Source organism: Hyposmocoma kahamanoa, unplaced genomic scaffold (genome assembly GCF_003589595.1).
Source record: "Hyposmocoma kahamanoa isolate Upper Pololo Valley unplaced genomic scaffold, ASM358959v1 88, whole genome shotgun sequence".
Taxonomy (NCBI): Eukaryota; Metazoa; Arthropoda; class Insecta; order Lepidoptera; family Cosmopterigidae; genus Hyposmocoma; species Hyposmocoma kahamanoa.
In genome coordinates, this window is record NW_020654466.1 from 9,696,786 (window position 1) to 9,713,612 (window position 16,827).

General features: G+C 38.6%; 1 protein-coding gene across 1 annotated transcript in view; it reads right to left on the minus strand.

The window, feature by feature from the left end:
- The window catches only part of LOC113235922, a 329,572-nt gene that overhangs the window by 4,080 nt on the left and 308,665 nt on the right, over positions 1-16,827 (minus strand). The window contains exons 2-3 of the mRNA XM_026471844.1: positions 1,962-2,150; positions 704-891 (exon numbers count right to left, since the gene is read on the minus strand). Coding sequence (XP_026327629.1) covers positions 704-891; positions 1,962-2,150 — 377 coding nt within the window. The remainder of the gene's footprint in view (positions 1-703; positions 892-1,961; positions 2,151-16,827) is intronic.

A 16,827-nucleotide genomic window follows, 5' to 3' on the forward strand; every position in this document is an offset into this window, starting at 1 on the left:
AGTTTCATTTCCTATGTTTATTACATAATTATTTATTCGTGTTATTTAAAAAACAAGAACCATAATGAGGTACACTGTGCTTACCATTTAAGTTTAGTATTTTTCTCGTAATGTATTTATTATGTATTGTACTTATATAATGTGTTTTTTTTATTTTTTGGGTGTAATACACCAGCTAGTTAATCTTATATAGAGGAGAAGGTCCGGAGCAATTCACTGATTGATATGCGCAAAGGAAAAACTAAGTCCTAGAAACGTGAAAACATCAGGGTATGTTACTTTTATTTAGTGCCGGCTATACTAGGAACGGATTTATCGACATTCAACCCCTAAGAGGGTGAAAAAGTGTAAAAATGTTTGTATGAAAAATCGTATTCCTTGAACTTACAAAAATTAAACTTATTACAAGTATTCTATACGCAAATGGCAAAAGACTGACATGACTTTTTTCAAAACCACTTCTAAATAGGCTATCAAAGTTTTTATAGGAAGTTTTTAACGCGTGGTGCGATTTGTTTCAAACTTGGTTTCGATCCTTTACAGGTCAACACAAGCAACATGTTTTTACATTTTAGTCATGTGTATAAACTTTTTGGGTACAAAAAAGTTTCGTTTATGTTTTAGTAGTATAATAAATAATGCGTGCAAAAATTCAACGCGGACAAAGTCGTGGGCAATAGCTATTTATCTCATATGTTCTTACCTCGCCATCTTTTCTCCAAGTGTTCGGCACTTTTCTCTTCGTAGCTCTTAGCCATCCTAACCTAGCGAGCTTTGCTAGGGACGCTCCAAGCCCAGCGAGACAGGCTAAAGTGAGAGGCACACCGGCGGCCGCATACGCCACCGTAGCTACCCGACCTACCGCTGTTCGTGGTGATACATTGCCGTACCCTGTAAATAAATATATTTTTTTAAGTAATCAAGAGAGTGGGGGAAACGATAGAGAGTATAGAAAAAAATCTTGATTATAACTAAAATCAACAGTAAAACCATATGTACAGGTATATTATATTAGTATATTTCATTATAAAAGTAGTTTTACTTCAAAATCTGAAAACTAGTTGTAATATCTATTACTCTACTCGTAGATATCATTATTAAGACAAAGTTTGCTTCAAACTGACCTTGTCTTGTAAATAGTCATTTACGAAAAAGCAATTTAACAACTGCCTTTATTGAAATAATTTAAAGAGCTTTATAAGGCTTACCAAACTGAAACTTGTATACTCAATATAGCTGAGTGATTTAATAATATTCTCAGTAAGATATGAAACCAACGTACAAATTACAAGAACCAAAGTAAATTTATTATTTAGAGTTTTCGCTACACAACTATTTTTTATTTTTTTAAATCGCGTATATCGCGTATTACACTGCAATATGCCATGTGAAACCATCAACAATTGAGCGTAGACTAGCCATTTACTAGATCAAAGGAGTACATGACGTGTGTCTAGCAAGACTTATTCCAAAACCTAAATACATTTTGTAACTGTAGGTTAGAAATGTGAGGCTCTCATTAATGTCCGACATAACTGGTTGAATACTTTATTTCTCAGTCAGCTGTGATCGTAGGACCTGTGAAGAGCCCGAAACATTGGTTTCTTTGAAAAAACGAATATACGCGATTTAAATCTCAAAAAATAGTTTCGTTTCCAATTAATTAATTACATTATTTTGAGTATTATTTTCTCTTAACTCCATGAGGATATTAATGCTGCGCACAATTTTCTTTTCTAATATATATAATATAAGAATTACTCATAATTATATAATTGTTGTCTCTATATGGATGTCACAGTGCTAAAATCTCGAAATAAAGAGTGATCAAAGCCACACCAAAGACATCAGGATGTAGCGCGCAAAGCGGAATCGAGTACTTTTGAAAATTGATCCCAATTGAATCATTTCAAAAAACGAATAATACATAAAAGGGCAGAAAGAAAGGGCATTGTGCTAACCTATAGTAGTGATGAGAGTGATGCAATATATAATGGCTCCGGAGAAGGTCCATTTCGAATCAAGTGTCAGTTCCGGGGGTTGAGCATCCGGTGATTGTCTGGCTGCAGCCACGATTGAAGACTCGAACTTCCGCAGCTGCTCGTGCACCAAACGCGTCCAATTACGTTCATAAAGAACATTTAGGCGCTCTGTAACAAAAAAGAAATTGGTACATTACTTATAGGTACTACTTACTTCTTTACACATAAATTTGTAAATCAAACAAGTAATTGTTTAATAAACAATTTTAGTGTATTTTTTATACATTTTTAGTCAACAACCTGTCCCACTGCTGGGCGGTCTCACGGAGACGCCTACTGAGGTACCCTTTTTCGAAGAAATCATCTAAATCGGTTCATAAATGTCGAATTACTTGATACTTGGTGAAAATAATATAATGTGTCTCGCTGGTACCATGGACACACACATAGACAACCACAAATCACACCCAAACTCACGAGAGAAATAAACGTAAACCGAAAAAATGTTTCTCCCGGCCTGGGACATAGAAACCGGTCGGCCACCAAGGCAGTTACACACACTCAAAAAATACAGTTGCATTGCGAACTTCCTTCTTTTTTTCAAGTCGATTAAAAATATACTATAAAGTACTCAATAAGCTAACGAAAAAGGTGGAGTTTAAGAATAGCATCAAGCTCAGCAAGGTGTCGTATTTCTGCCACGTCATGAGGAACAAAAAGTACTAATTACTTCAGCTTTCATCCAGGGAAAAATTGCTGAAAAACGTCAGTCGAAGGCAGCATGGCACTCCTGGTTAAAGAATTTTAGGGAATTGTGCGACTGCAGCAACCAACTTACTTTTTAAAGATGCAGCCTCTAAAGTCAGGTTCGCCATGATGATTCCAACCTCTAATATGAGAGGAACTCGAAGAAGAAAAAGAATTCGTCATCAGTCTATCACAGTCCACTGCCGGACATAGGTCTCTTCCAATGCACGCCATTTCGGCAGTTCCTCAGCTTGTCGCATCCATCTGCTGCCAGGAACCTTTACAAAATCGTCATTCTATCTGCCCAGAAGGCGTCCTACACTATATGTGCCGAGCTTTCGTCTCCACTCTAGAACTCACTTCTCCCGTCGGTTATCGATTCTTCGATAGATATAAAAAGAATAAAAAGAAAATAAAGCGTACACCAGCAGAAGCTCACGTAGCGATGCAAATGAAGACATAATGTCTCATCAAATATTTCGCACGTATTTGTTAAAGTTGAGTTTAACATTGAGATTTGCTCACTTTACAAGCAAGACTACACAATAAGCAAATAGACAACTTTTAGGGTTATTAGCAGCAAAATATTACATGTTATGTATAAACATAAGTACATAAGTATTTGGTACCAAATTATCCAATGAACATATGAAATACATAAAATAAAAATAAAATTAAATATTTTTAATTCCCATTTTAAAATTTTAGTGGTTATTAATATTAATAACGCACACACGCATAGCCCCACACTAGGGAAACCTTGTATCGCGGTGCCATGAACACACGCGTAGACAACCACAAATCACATAAGAAAGAAATAAATGTAGGCCATGCAAATATTTCTCCCGGCCTGGGAATCGAAACCGGAACCTCTACGTAGCAGACCAGCATGGTAACCGTTCGGCCACGGAGGCCGGCAACCTATTCACTAAATGATTAGCACGCTCCATGGTCACGGGTTGACTGGCCAGCGAATGGTAACGCCACATGTAATCCAGATGAAGGTAGTCGTCGACACCGAGTGAGGGTAGTCAGATATGTCTGTTCTTAAAGCTGTCATATGCCGCTGGCCGATCAATCTGCGACCATGAAGCGTGTAACCAAGTATGGTAACTCCATACAAACGTAAAAGCGCGGCTTTTATGTGTGGACGCCCGCCGCGCGCCATGTACGGGCTCACACATTCGCATAATCTCGCGGTTGCAATAGCGTTGCACAGCGCGGGTCGTCAGGTGTTTAATAAATGACATTGTTAAGGACGAAAATGTGTTCGCGCCTATTGTGATTTCTTACGTAATTTTATAAGTTTGTAATTGTGATTTGCTATTGTAATTATCTGTTGTACATATTCGTCGTGAGTCTTATTAGAATAAGTTCTTATTATGTTAAGTTCTTATTATGTTATATACAATTTTTGGTAAATAAATGAGAGGCACGCAAAGTTTTTTTTTTTTGAAGAACACTTTACAGTTGGCCGCTGATGGCCTTGACTGCGCCACCGGAAGAAAAGGGCGAGCTGAAGGCTCATAACCCGTAAAACAAACTAAACTTAAAACTAAGTCGGGCCTGAGGGCGCTCAAGTGGGCACGACTCGGCTCAGGGCGCTACTGAAGACTTCCGCCAGAAGGACGTACTATGGGAGAGAATCTACCACTCTGTGCTAAAATGAGGGGCTCTGCGACCTCGCCGGAGAACGGTGCGTGAGGGACGAGACTGACTAGCGTTCAAAGTGGCGAGAGTGATAGGGTCGTCAGGGTCGTTAAGGACTTCCCTTGGCCGACCGCGGCACGTAGGACCATACGTTCGCGGTGGGGATGTTCCCTGAGGGGGTTATAGTTGGATGCCACGAGGGGGTTGGGGTGGTGAAGAGCAGAGTCGAAGTATTTCCTCGATGCCTGTTTCATGAATTGGGCTATTGTGGGGAGCCGTAAATCTATATGGAGGTTAGCGTTGTGCAGGTACCACGGGGCTCCCGTCGCGTTGCGCATGAATCTATTTTGAAGAGCCTGCAGGCGGTGTATAAGCGCGGGATTTGCTTGAGCAAATGCGACGCTGGCATACGTCATGATTGGGCGGATGCAGGTCGTGTACAATCTCACCTTATTACGAAGGGAGAGTTTGCTATGCTTGTTGAGAAGGGGGTGGATGCGGCTCATAACAAAGTGGGCGCGATCGCGGACGGTTTTCATGTGTCCTTTGAGTGACGACTTCCTATCGAGCATAACTCCTAAGTATTTGACCGTGTTTACCCAAGGGATTAGGTGGCCAAAGAGCGAGATCGGGGTGAGGTTTTGTACCCTACGACTGGGTAGGTTACTTCGCGTGAAGAATACCGCCGCGCTTTTATCAGGATTGATTTCGATTCTCCATCTGCGAAACCACTCGTCTAGGCATGTGGTGGCAGATTGCAGAGCTGCGGAAACTAATTAGGAGCTGCGCGTCGAATAATAGAGCGCAGCGTCGTCGGCAAAGAGGGCGAGACTTACTGACTGATATTTCGAGATATCGCTAGTGTACAGAAAGAATAAGAATAGGAGGGGCGAAAGAACAGAGCCTTGCTCTGGGACTCCAACTCTCACGGGGAGAGGGGAGGAGAGTGCGCCCTCGACTCGGTAGCGGAAAGAGCGATTCGACAAAAAGTCTCGAATGATGTGCACGAAATGATCAGGCACGCCGAGATAAAGTATTCCATAGGCCGAATAATCATCTCAGAGAGGGCAGACGCGCAGCATGTCGGATCGTCGGAAGAGAAGCACAGCTGCCGCCAGGGACAAGATGCAAAGAAATGCCGCATCGCATCACAATCTGCTGACTTGTATCGCCACATCCTCCTAGTACTTCTCGTACTGAGATCGGGTGGGGAGTAGACAGATACAGATTTCAGCAGACAGTAATCGGATGTCCCTAGTGGGGACGAGACCGGTACTTGCAAGCGGTCTGGATCGGTTGTCAGCTGAAGGTTCAGGCAATTGGCTGTGTGGTCGTCAACGTCCGGTACCCGGGTAGCGCAACTCACCAGCTGGGTGAGGTCTAGCGTTAGAGCACATGCCCGCGCCTCTCCTCCAGCGTGGTCGGTTTTTTGGTATGGGAACAACCATTCCTGGTGATGGGCATTAAAGTCCCTCAAAAAGACAAGTTGCGCTTTAGGATACCGTTGTTGGACTGTTTCCGCCGAGCTGCAGAGATAGTTGAACAGTCTAGTCGTCTCCGGGTCTCCAGAATGCGGTACATACTGGCGTAGACAATTTGTTCCAGTCCAGTGTCCAACAGAACCCACATTACAGAGAGATCGGGGTCTTCGAGGTCACGGAGACGTTTAGAACAGATGTCTTCACGAGCGTAAAAGCAGGTACCAGCGCGCTGCTTAAATTTGTGCTCCAAAATGTAACCTGGGTAATGTAGATACGCCGTGTCGGAAGGACATCTAATTTGGGTCTCCGTTCCGCCTTTGAATCTCAAGATGGTGGTGGACAGATGAGAGTATGGAGTGCAGATCTCGGATGTTCCAGAGGTGCACTTTAAGTGAAAGGACGTGCATTTGCTGTTTAGCCTTCCTCAATTTCCTTGACCTTTTCATGTTAGAGGTAGAGTGAATGGGGAGAGCGAAGGCAGTTGTACGAGACACTACACTGAAAGTCATGCGGCACATACCCTGTATGGTACGCCGATCGGAAACTAGACTGGAGCGCGCAGGGACGCCCGAACCCCCCCGGGAGTGGCCATCGGGTCCTTTCATCTGGTCGCCACCCGGCACGATGGAGCACCCCGGAATTTTTCGCGAGTTGGCGGGGCAGCCTTTCACTGGATGCTAATCAACTAATTATGCCCCCTACTACCTGCGGTCGGCCAGCGGAGCACCGTGCTTCGGATCTCGTTACCCTCCGCGTCTAGGTTCCCAGCGCAACAACAAGGGAGCCCCGACATCAACCAAATCAGTGCAGTGCAACTGTACCGACCTTTCACTCTAGAGCGGCTACTATGGACGTCAACCCGGAACACAGCCATAACTGTTTGGCGGCTAGGCTTCGCCGGAATTTGCAGCTTATTTGGCACCACCCAAGGGTCACGTGTAGGCTCTCGAGGGTACACGGCCTACGGACGCAAGCTACTTAACCCCCAACCACAAATTTGTCATCATAACACCTATATTTTATACCCAATATATACTTTTACCATTTTTTTGCGCACTGCCACTACAATACATATACGGTGTAAACTTGCATATTCAGACAAATCTTAGAGCTTTCCTTGTTTTAAAATAGCGTTGCCATATTATCTTAGTTGGAATAAAAGTTTTTCTTTCATTTAAAGTAATGACTTTTTAAAGTATTAGATTACTTTATGCAAAGCGTTAGAAATCGGTTTGAAATCTTTACCTATTAAAATAATTCAAACCAACAGAAAACGGAAAATATCTACAATTATTTACGTTGATCTTGTGATACCGTAAAGTCTTTGAAACACCAGCTAAAACGAGCTATTATAACTTCGATGGGCTGACACTCAAATTAATGAGCACGGCTATCACCGACCTCTGTCTAGTTTAATCAAAAGCGAAAAGAGCCATTTAACTTTTAAGAGGTCCAAAAGGCTTTCTGTAAATTGACGTCATGACTCGTCAATTTCTACGTGGCGTTAATTTCACATTCACCTGTAAAACATCATTTTTAGGCACATCTCTCACCCTGCAAAGTGTCGCAGTTAGAGCTTTCATACCGGGAATTTCAGAGCGCCCTCAAATTAGACGCTTATGGAAGCGCTGCAGTGACGCGGCAGCCGCGCGTCTGTAATGCTTCAGTAATTTTCAGTTCATTAATTATGACTGCAAAAGTGGCGTTCGTGTGTCACGACAGTGGCACTGCAACTGCGCTTCTAAATATTGTAAAATTAATAAGACGCGGCTGCAGCGCCACAGTGGTACCACTCCAGCGCTTTCATAAGCGTCTACTTATAAATATATTTATAAGCGCTATAATTTTCGTACCTCGACAATTTTTGGCACTTTTGAAACTCGAGATTGATGTTTTATGTCTCGGATGTAACGCGACTTTTGTCACTTCATTAAAAAGTATTAAAATCTACTAAACCAACAGTTATTTTTTATTATGGGTATATGGATATTTCATAGCAACACTGTGGAGTGAAGGTTTTTTATATTGCAAAGATCTGACAGGTACTGCCACTGCGTCTGTAACAAGTCTGACAAGTCCCATGTCCCCGTAATTTCACAAGCACTTTTACCTTTTAAAACCGGAAAGCAGTAATGATCATATTATTGCTTGGCGACAGAAATAGGTAAGGTGGCAGTACCCTGGACGAACTAGTTCTTAAGGAGCTCTACTGCTATAGAAAGTTTTAATTAGTATAACCTGTGGAGATTGAAGAACGATAGCAACAAAATCAGATCCAATCTATCCGAAACTGTATCAAACGTACTTTGTTTCTTACGTACATACCTCCTATAAAAATTGTAAAAACACCTTTCATGAATAATTTTTCATTCTATAATTTTAGTTAATAAAGAACTTAGCACTTAATTAAAATATCATTTACTTGACTAGTTGACTCTAATTAAGATATCCTAGCCTATAACTATGGTACCTACTCTTGAAACAGTCTCGAAAATTTCGATTTTCTTCAAGGTTTTCGAGACTCGATATATTTTAACCGAGACGCGGAAATAAACTAAAAGCCATAGTCGCGGCACCGTGCGGTAACAAACATCGTGACTCCCTAGCAGACGAAGTGCGAGTCTATACAAAGCTCTAGAAGTTTTATATTCATTTCAACATTGTTATAACATAATGGAAATGTCTACACAACCGCCATATCCTACCGTCATATATAATAACCGTCATATCCTTCGTAGTAGTTATGTTTCGAAATTGGAAACTACTCAATTGTATATATAATTAAATGTGTTCACAGATGTAGGTAAACTAGTGTCCTTGTCACACTTGTTACGGTTAGTGACCCAAAAATGAGCGAGCTGACGTGAAGTTCTTCTGTATATAGTACTCCTTAATTGGGTGTAGTGTAATATAGATAGATAGATAAAGCATTTATTCATCACATTACATATAGCAAAAAAGGAAAGTTGCAACTAATAATGTACTACACAGATTTCAGTTCAGCACAATGCTGCCAACTTTATAAGTTTGCTAACCACCGACACTTAAATAGTTGCGCAAGCAAGCTACGCGTGGCAGTGAACAGTCGGTGGCACATCATGTGCAACAGTTCCACTACAAATCCGCTATATGGTATTTGTTATAGCAAGATGTATCAATAATTGGGTTACGGTATGGAATTCCACTGTTGTGGAACCATTTCTTGTCTTTAGTATATATAACACAGACGCAAGTTCGAGTCCTGTCTGATCAAAGGAATTTTTCAACGTGTTCGATATTTCTATTAATAATTATAACAAACTAGTGGAATAATTTCACATAAAATAAATGAATGACATGATAGTAAAACATAATCATTACTTCAATCATTCATTTGACGACCTTGGTGGCCTAACGATTTGCATTGTGGGCGCTAGATGTGGAAGTTCGGGGTTCGATTTCCGGTTGGACCAATTTGGGAAATGAACTTTTCTAAATTGGTTCTGGTTCAAGTGTTCTGGGAAGGGCCCAGATTTCTGTTGCTCTCTCTGGTACTCATAGTACAGGGAATTCGCTAGTTTGAGACCCAGGCAATTGGTATAGTTGTCTGGCACATATTATATAGTATTAAAATATTACCATTTATAAAGCGACGTCTCTTTTGAAATGTGTGAAGAAAAACTTTCATAGATTTCTCACAGACGGCTCAAAATCCGTTAAAACAAAAAAAAGATCTGTAACAAACGCATATAAAAATTCGTAAGGTCCACTGACTGGATCTGTATCTCTGTTGGTAGAGCGATAGCCATGGTATAGCGCAGACGCAGGTTCGAATCCTGTCAGATCGAAGGAGTTTTATTTTGTGTTCGATCTTAACATAAAGATCGAACACAATCGAGCCCAGAGCTTAATTAATTAAATTATTTAAGTTTTTTTATTTTGTTATTTGTTTTGTGATTTTGAAACTGGTATACTAAACCGTTATTTCCGTATGTCCTTGTTGAAAATTTCAATTTGTAAAACCGTTGAAAACTTTTTCTTCAATGATAACAATATTTTTGTATAAATGATAACAATGCAAGGTGGCTCAAATTACGTGTACTTATATGCACCTGACACCTATCTATAAATATTTATCAAACAATTTATTACACTTAAGCGAAAAATAATGCTTCCTCTGGCAAATACGAAAACCGCACAACGTTTTTAATTATCCTCTTTAAAACAACTCGGTAATTATATTTTGGCTTGCGAAAGGGTTCGGAACAAAAGAAGCTGGAAACAATGTGAGATTATACTCAGTTGGTTAAACTCAAATTATTCAGCACAACTGGAAAATATTGACTGAAATATTATTTTATTTCAATGCGATTTAATTGCATATATCTACAATATGTCTGATGTGTAAAACAATTAATCAACGATAAGGACAGAAAGAAGAAGAAGTGTGATTGATACCTGGCGGAAATTCGTAAACTTACGTGGGTTTTTAATTTTTTTTTTTATTGAATTGATATTTAATTATTTTTTGTGAAATTACTCCACTAGTTTCTTATCAATACAAAGATCGAACACTTAGAAAAAAATTCATTCGATCCGGCCGGATTCGCACCGACGTCTTCTAGCAAACCGTGCCAGACTCTATGCCAACTAAGCCACGGAACGAACCAGCGGACCTCACAAATTTTTCTATGTACTTGTTGTTGGATCTTTGTATTTGGTTTTTCAACGGTTTCTCAATGAATAGTTCTTATATTTACTTATATTCACGCTCTTAGGTTCCCAGTGTGGTAGGCAAAGAATACTGATCATCTTTTTATACAGGACCTGTCATTATTATTATTATTTTATAATAACTAAGTGACGGAACGAACAAGTCACGCGCCTGATGGTAAGCAACACGCTTGCAAATAGCAGTTGCAGTACTACTCAGAGCTTTAATCACAAAGATCTGAGGGACACTGCCACTGCGCCCTGAGATATAAGTTGATAAATCCCATATATGTGCCTGTAATTTTACAAGCACCTTCAAAATTAGAGCGCAGTAATGTTCACCTAACTGCTTGGCGGCAGAAATAGGTGGTGATAGTACTTTTCTGGACGATCCCTTTCACAAGGAACTCTACAGCAACTTATTGTTCTAATCACGCACTCCAGCCTTTTAACTTGCTGGAAGTTGTTACATAATTATTTATATATAGGTAATCATTAATTTATAACTACAAATTATTTTATTGTTAAATATAAATAATCTATTTTTAAGCTGTAGTATAAAGAAATTTGCCCAAAAAGATGCCTAAAATACAAATATACATTTACTTAGTTTAGGCATCGCAATTAGGTTCTAATATTAAAATGTATAATAGCTTTACTAAGAAGAATGTATAATTGGGATTCCCTTCTTAATGCTTATTTGAATACTATAATAGCTTTATTTATTATTTTGTTATTTGTTTTGTGATTTTGAAACTGGTATACTAAACGTTATTTCCGTATGTCCTTGTTGAAAATTTCAATTTGTAAAACCGTTGAAAACTTTTTCTTCAATGATAACAATATTTTAAGGCTTAATGCTTATTTGAATACTATAATAGCTTTATTTACATTTGTTTTACTTGTATTGTATTAGATCAAGTTATATTGCAGTAAATTTATCTTTAAGATCACTCTTAATTTGATCTCAGAATGTTCTTCGTAGCAATCCTCTTCCAGTGATGCGTATTGGCATTAGAGCTCCTTGTAAACGAGTTCGTCCATAGAAGTACTGTCACCTTACCTACTTCTGCAGCCAAGCAGTAATGAGAGCATTATTGTGTTCTGGTCTTAAAGGACTTATCCTCCAAAACCGAAACTCAATAATAATGTAATTACAAAGCACCCTTAGGTGCTGGTGAAAGTACAGGCACATGGGACTTTAAATATAATATAAATAACGGACACACTGATAGCCCTGCACTAGGGAAACCCTGTATCGCGGATGGTCCATAGCATCCGCATACACATATAGAAAACTACAAATTACACCCAAACTCACGAGAGAAATAAATGTAGGTCATACAAATATTTCTACCTGCTCTGTAATCGAATCCGGGACCTATGCGTGGCAGACCAGCATGGTAACCGTTCGGCCACGGAGGCAGGCAGTCTATTCACTAAATGATTAGACGTTCCATGACCGCGGGTTGACTGGCCAGTGAATGGTAACGCCACATGTAATCCAGATGAAGATAATCGTCGACAGCTAATGAGGGTAGTCAGATATGTCTGTTCTTAAAGCTATCGTCTGCCGCTGGCCAGTTACTCCGTGATCATGAAGCGTGTCACCATAGTATGATAAAACAAGCATGGTAACTCCATACAAACGTAGCAGCGCGGTTTTTATGTGGCAGATCAGCATGGTAACCGTTGGGCCACGAAGGCACTTAACAACTTATGTCTCAGGGTGACGGGCCCAGTAGCAATACCCCTCTGATCTTTACGATTTAAAGTCTGAGTGGCACTCAAGCAGCAAGTGAATGGACAACCTTATCTCTTACCACTAGGCGCACGACTTGTTCATCCTGTCACTTGATATCAAAAAAAAAACATTAGCTCTACTTTTTTGTTAATCTACATTTATTCATCCGCTCCATGTGCCCAAACCACTTCAACATACCCTACTCTATTTTTGTCACTACATCCTCTTTCAAACTGTCACGGATCACAATATTCTTCACTTTGTCACGTAACCGTTATGAGTTTCAAAGAATCAAATAGATTTAAATTAGGAGTTAAAACACTCCTAAAATCATGACGAGTCTTTGGACTAAGCAATTATTTCGTTATCCCAATTTAACGATTCAGCATCTCATCTACGTGACCAGACTGTAAGTAGTTGATTAAAATTCCGACCGATTAATTCTTAAACAAGCCCCAACTCAATCCCAAAACCGGACTCAGTTTTTGTGCTAATCAAATTCCTTGCGTTGTTCTGTGTTATTTTATTTTCTACCTAGAAAGTTAATATACATACCAACAAAGTTAATCATTGACTTACAATTATATGGACGTCGGGTCCGCGCTAAAAAGTGTCCGCACTTGTAAGGCGCTAAAATCGTATACAGAGCGCCAAACTCCGCTTTAGTCTTCATTTGTTCTACTGACAGCGCGATACTGCGATGACATTACAATTTAAATTTCGAATAGGTTGACTTGGGACATTTTTTTCGTGGTTTTTGTATTAGACCCGTCGTCCATTTATTTGTAAGTCAATGAAGTTAATCAATTAAAGATGTCAAATAATATAATAGCTCATGTCAAACACCGTAGCGTAAAGAAGTCTGCAGTCTTTTTCCAACATTTTGAAAGATCAGTGCACTCTCTTTGCGGATGACATATCTATCATAACTTCTTGCTCCAACACAGTTGAATTATCTGAAAAACTAGATTTAATACTTGACAAATTGACACATTGGCTTCAAATGAATAATTTACAACTAAATATAAATAAAACAAAACTAATACAATTTCGACCATTGCAAAAAAACGAATTAGAAATATCATATAAGCACAACAATACACCTTTACAAACTGTTAGTTCCGCAACTTTATTGGGAATTGAAATCGACTCCACTATCACTCGGAAGCAACATAAATACAAACACTGCCCCGCAAACTGTCGTCATTCATTTATGCTCTAAGAAATTTGAAAAAAGTAACCGATTTTGAAACTTCTCTGTCGGCATACTATGCTTATGCTCATTCGATAATCTCGTACGGAATAATTTTGTGGGGTAACAGTTCAGATATTAAAGATATTTTCACATTGCAAAAAAGTGTATTAGAATATTAACAAACGTCAACCAAATGGTATCATGCAAACCTCTCTTTATAAAACATGGCATTCTCACTGTAACTTCAATATACATTCTCGAGTCTTGTAAATTTGTAAGAAAACATAAAAATCTCTATGCGACAATAACAACCGTAAAAAGGAATAATCGAAATCTATACAAATTAGAAACTACCCTTACCAATCTGCAACTAGTGGCCTCAAGTCCTCATTATATGACTATAAAATTGTACAACAATCTACCAATTAACATTAGAGACATAGTAAAAGACACTGACTTTGATAAAACATTGAAAAAGCTGTTAATTAAAAAATGCTATTACAATATAAATGAATATTTCTGTGATAAATATTTGGAGGAATAATAATAATAATAATAATAATAGGACATTGCTGGAATTTATTTAAAATTATATTATGAAATTGCCTTTGACATGTATTTAATAATATTAAGTTAATTAATAAATACTTTTCATTCCATAAATATGATAATGTCGATATCTTTATGAATTGTTAATTTTTATTCTTATTATTTTTATTTTTTTAATATTGAATGAATGATAGCTTAAGTACGTATTAACATCATAACGAATTTAATGCATGCATTGACATTGTTGATAAAAATTTGTTAGTATAATTTATAAATGCCCCTCTGTAATTTGCCATGCCCTTACAGGGCGTCACATGATCCTATACAATGTCATAACACCTTAAATTGTATTTAAAAATGTACTGTAACTGTAACATGCAAATAAATGATTTGATTTGATTTGATTTGATTTGACGTGTCTGCGAGCATATCATGGATATACCTACACATTCAATGAAGTCTAACAAACCCCAGGTTCTTGCAAGAGAAGTCCGTTATCTACCCAGGACGCTGCAAGAGGCCATTGAAATTAAAAAACATCATAATTTCAACAGGGAAGATGATTTCTCCGTACCACCAGTTTGAGATCCAGTATTTCTTTGATGAAAAATCCCAAACAGATGAGACGCCAGTACCAATTAATATGTTTTAATTTATTCCGATTTCCTTTAATAATTAATAATAAATTTAACTTAATAAAAATTCATATTGTTAAAATAAAATCATTTGTAAAACATAATGTAGCGTAAATTGGAACGTTTCTTTGTAAAATTAAAAATAAGGTATTTAATTAATAACTTTTGTAAGTGGTTTGCATTAATAATAGATATAACTGGTTGGAAAGTTAATGAATTCATAACTCTATTTAATTGAACATTACTAAAAAATAATACTCTGGCCAGATGGAGTGACGATCTGCGAAAGGCAAAATACTGAAGCTGATGAAAAAATATACATACTAACAAACGAGCCTACCTTCATCCTGCCTTCCTACAGTCTTCCTCCTGGGCACGAATTGCCATGGCTGATCTGGAAGTCATTAAACAGGCTTCGGACTCAGGTTGGTCGTTGTAAGGACAATTTGTTCAGGTAGGGATTTTCGAGTTCCAACTACGATTGTTTGTGCGACGCGATTCAAACCATTGCACATCTTACATCATGCCCAGCGTGCGTTAACACTTGTTGAGGATTTTTACTAGTGACGCGGTTGACGTGATATCGTATGAGCCATCGATACAATAAGAAGAAAAAAAAGTTATTTGGCTTACGCTATAAACTTTCTTCCGTTTCATTGTTATTCTTAACTTTTTTTTATTCTAATTTTTACCTTTGTACTTTTTTATAACCAGTATTTTTTTTATAGGGTAAACCTCGTAAACCTTTAAATCGTTAATAATAACTTTAAATCATAGACGTGTACTAATAAATTAAATGAAAGTATATTATAATATCAACCCATTTATATGTCCCACAGCTGGGCACGGGTGTCCTTTCAGGGCAAGATTTATGCCATAGCAGACACTGGCCCAATGCAGGTTGGGAATTCACACGTTTTCCAAGGGTTATGATATTTGTCTTCGACGTGCATGTTTCGCCAAGATTTTTAAAATTTTTACAAAATGCTAAGTGACGGGACGAACAAATCGTGCGCCTGGTGGTAAGCGACACGCCTATCCAGAACAGTTGCAAGGCTACTTAGAACTTATAATCGCAAAAAAAGATTTTAAAGGCACTGCCCACTGTACTCATCACCTTCTTGAGACATGAGTTGACAAGTTCCATGTGCCTGTAATTTCAGCTGCACCCTTAGGGCGCATTTATTCGACACGAATTTCATCGTCGCCGAGCGGAGTCCGCGTTGCCGCCGCACAGCGACCTCGTGCTTCCAACTATCATACGCTCTATATGTTTAGCTTTTACGTTTTAACTTAAGTTAGCGTCTCGGACACGCGAGCGAGGCTGGCTTGAATTTGGTCGACCGCGCGATTGTATTATTCAGAAGAATTAAAATGTTGTTGCGTAGTAAATAGATTTCAGATTCGCCATTAATGTACATGAAGGCGCGGTCGCCACGTGGCGGCCGCGCGAAACCTTTATCCTCGTGTAACTGGGCGCTAACCGTTCCAAACTGGTGTAAGACCGGAGTAATGCTCATATTACTTACTGTTTGGCGGTAGTAATAGGTAAGGCTATATTTCCCTGGACGAATCCTTTCACAAGGAGCTCTACTGCTTCTGAATATTATTGCTACTGCTACTGACTGACATTTCCCTTCTCGAAAAGCCATGGTAGATTTCAAATTAAATTTCGCACACGCGGCCTTTGCTTGAGAGGCGGTGGGTCAAACCAATAGGTATCACGGCTTCATGGCTTCAAATTAACTCGTTTAAAAGTTAATAATTCATGACTTTGTATTATTAACAAGTTTTTTTAAATGGTCTAGTAAACCTACGTAAACTACTATAATAAAGGTGTTTGAGAAAAGAGGGTACGCATTTTTCTCATTAAATGAAAGGTCGTAAAATAATTCTGAGGCAAAAACATATTCCATCTATAAAAATATTACTGTTAGAATAAAACCGGGGTAGATGGCCATAGTTTTTACTAAACGCTGTCAAAATAAAATTTTAGATATTACATTGCAAATCTTTATTTCTTATTAAGCTTTGAACAATTAACTATTAATTATTTAACAGAAAAAGAACAAATTGTCTTGAGACCAACCTTAAAATTTGTTTTAAAAAAAATTACGATTGGCCATCTCTTCCGAGGTGTCCGGGTGTGATG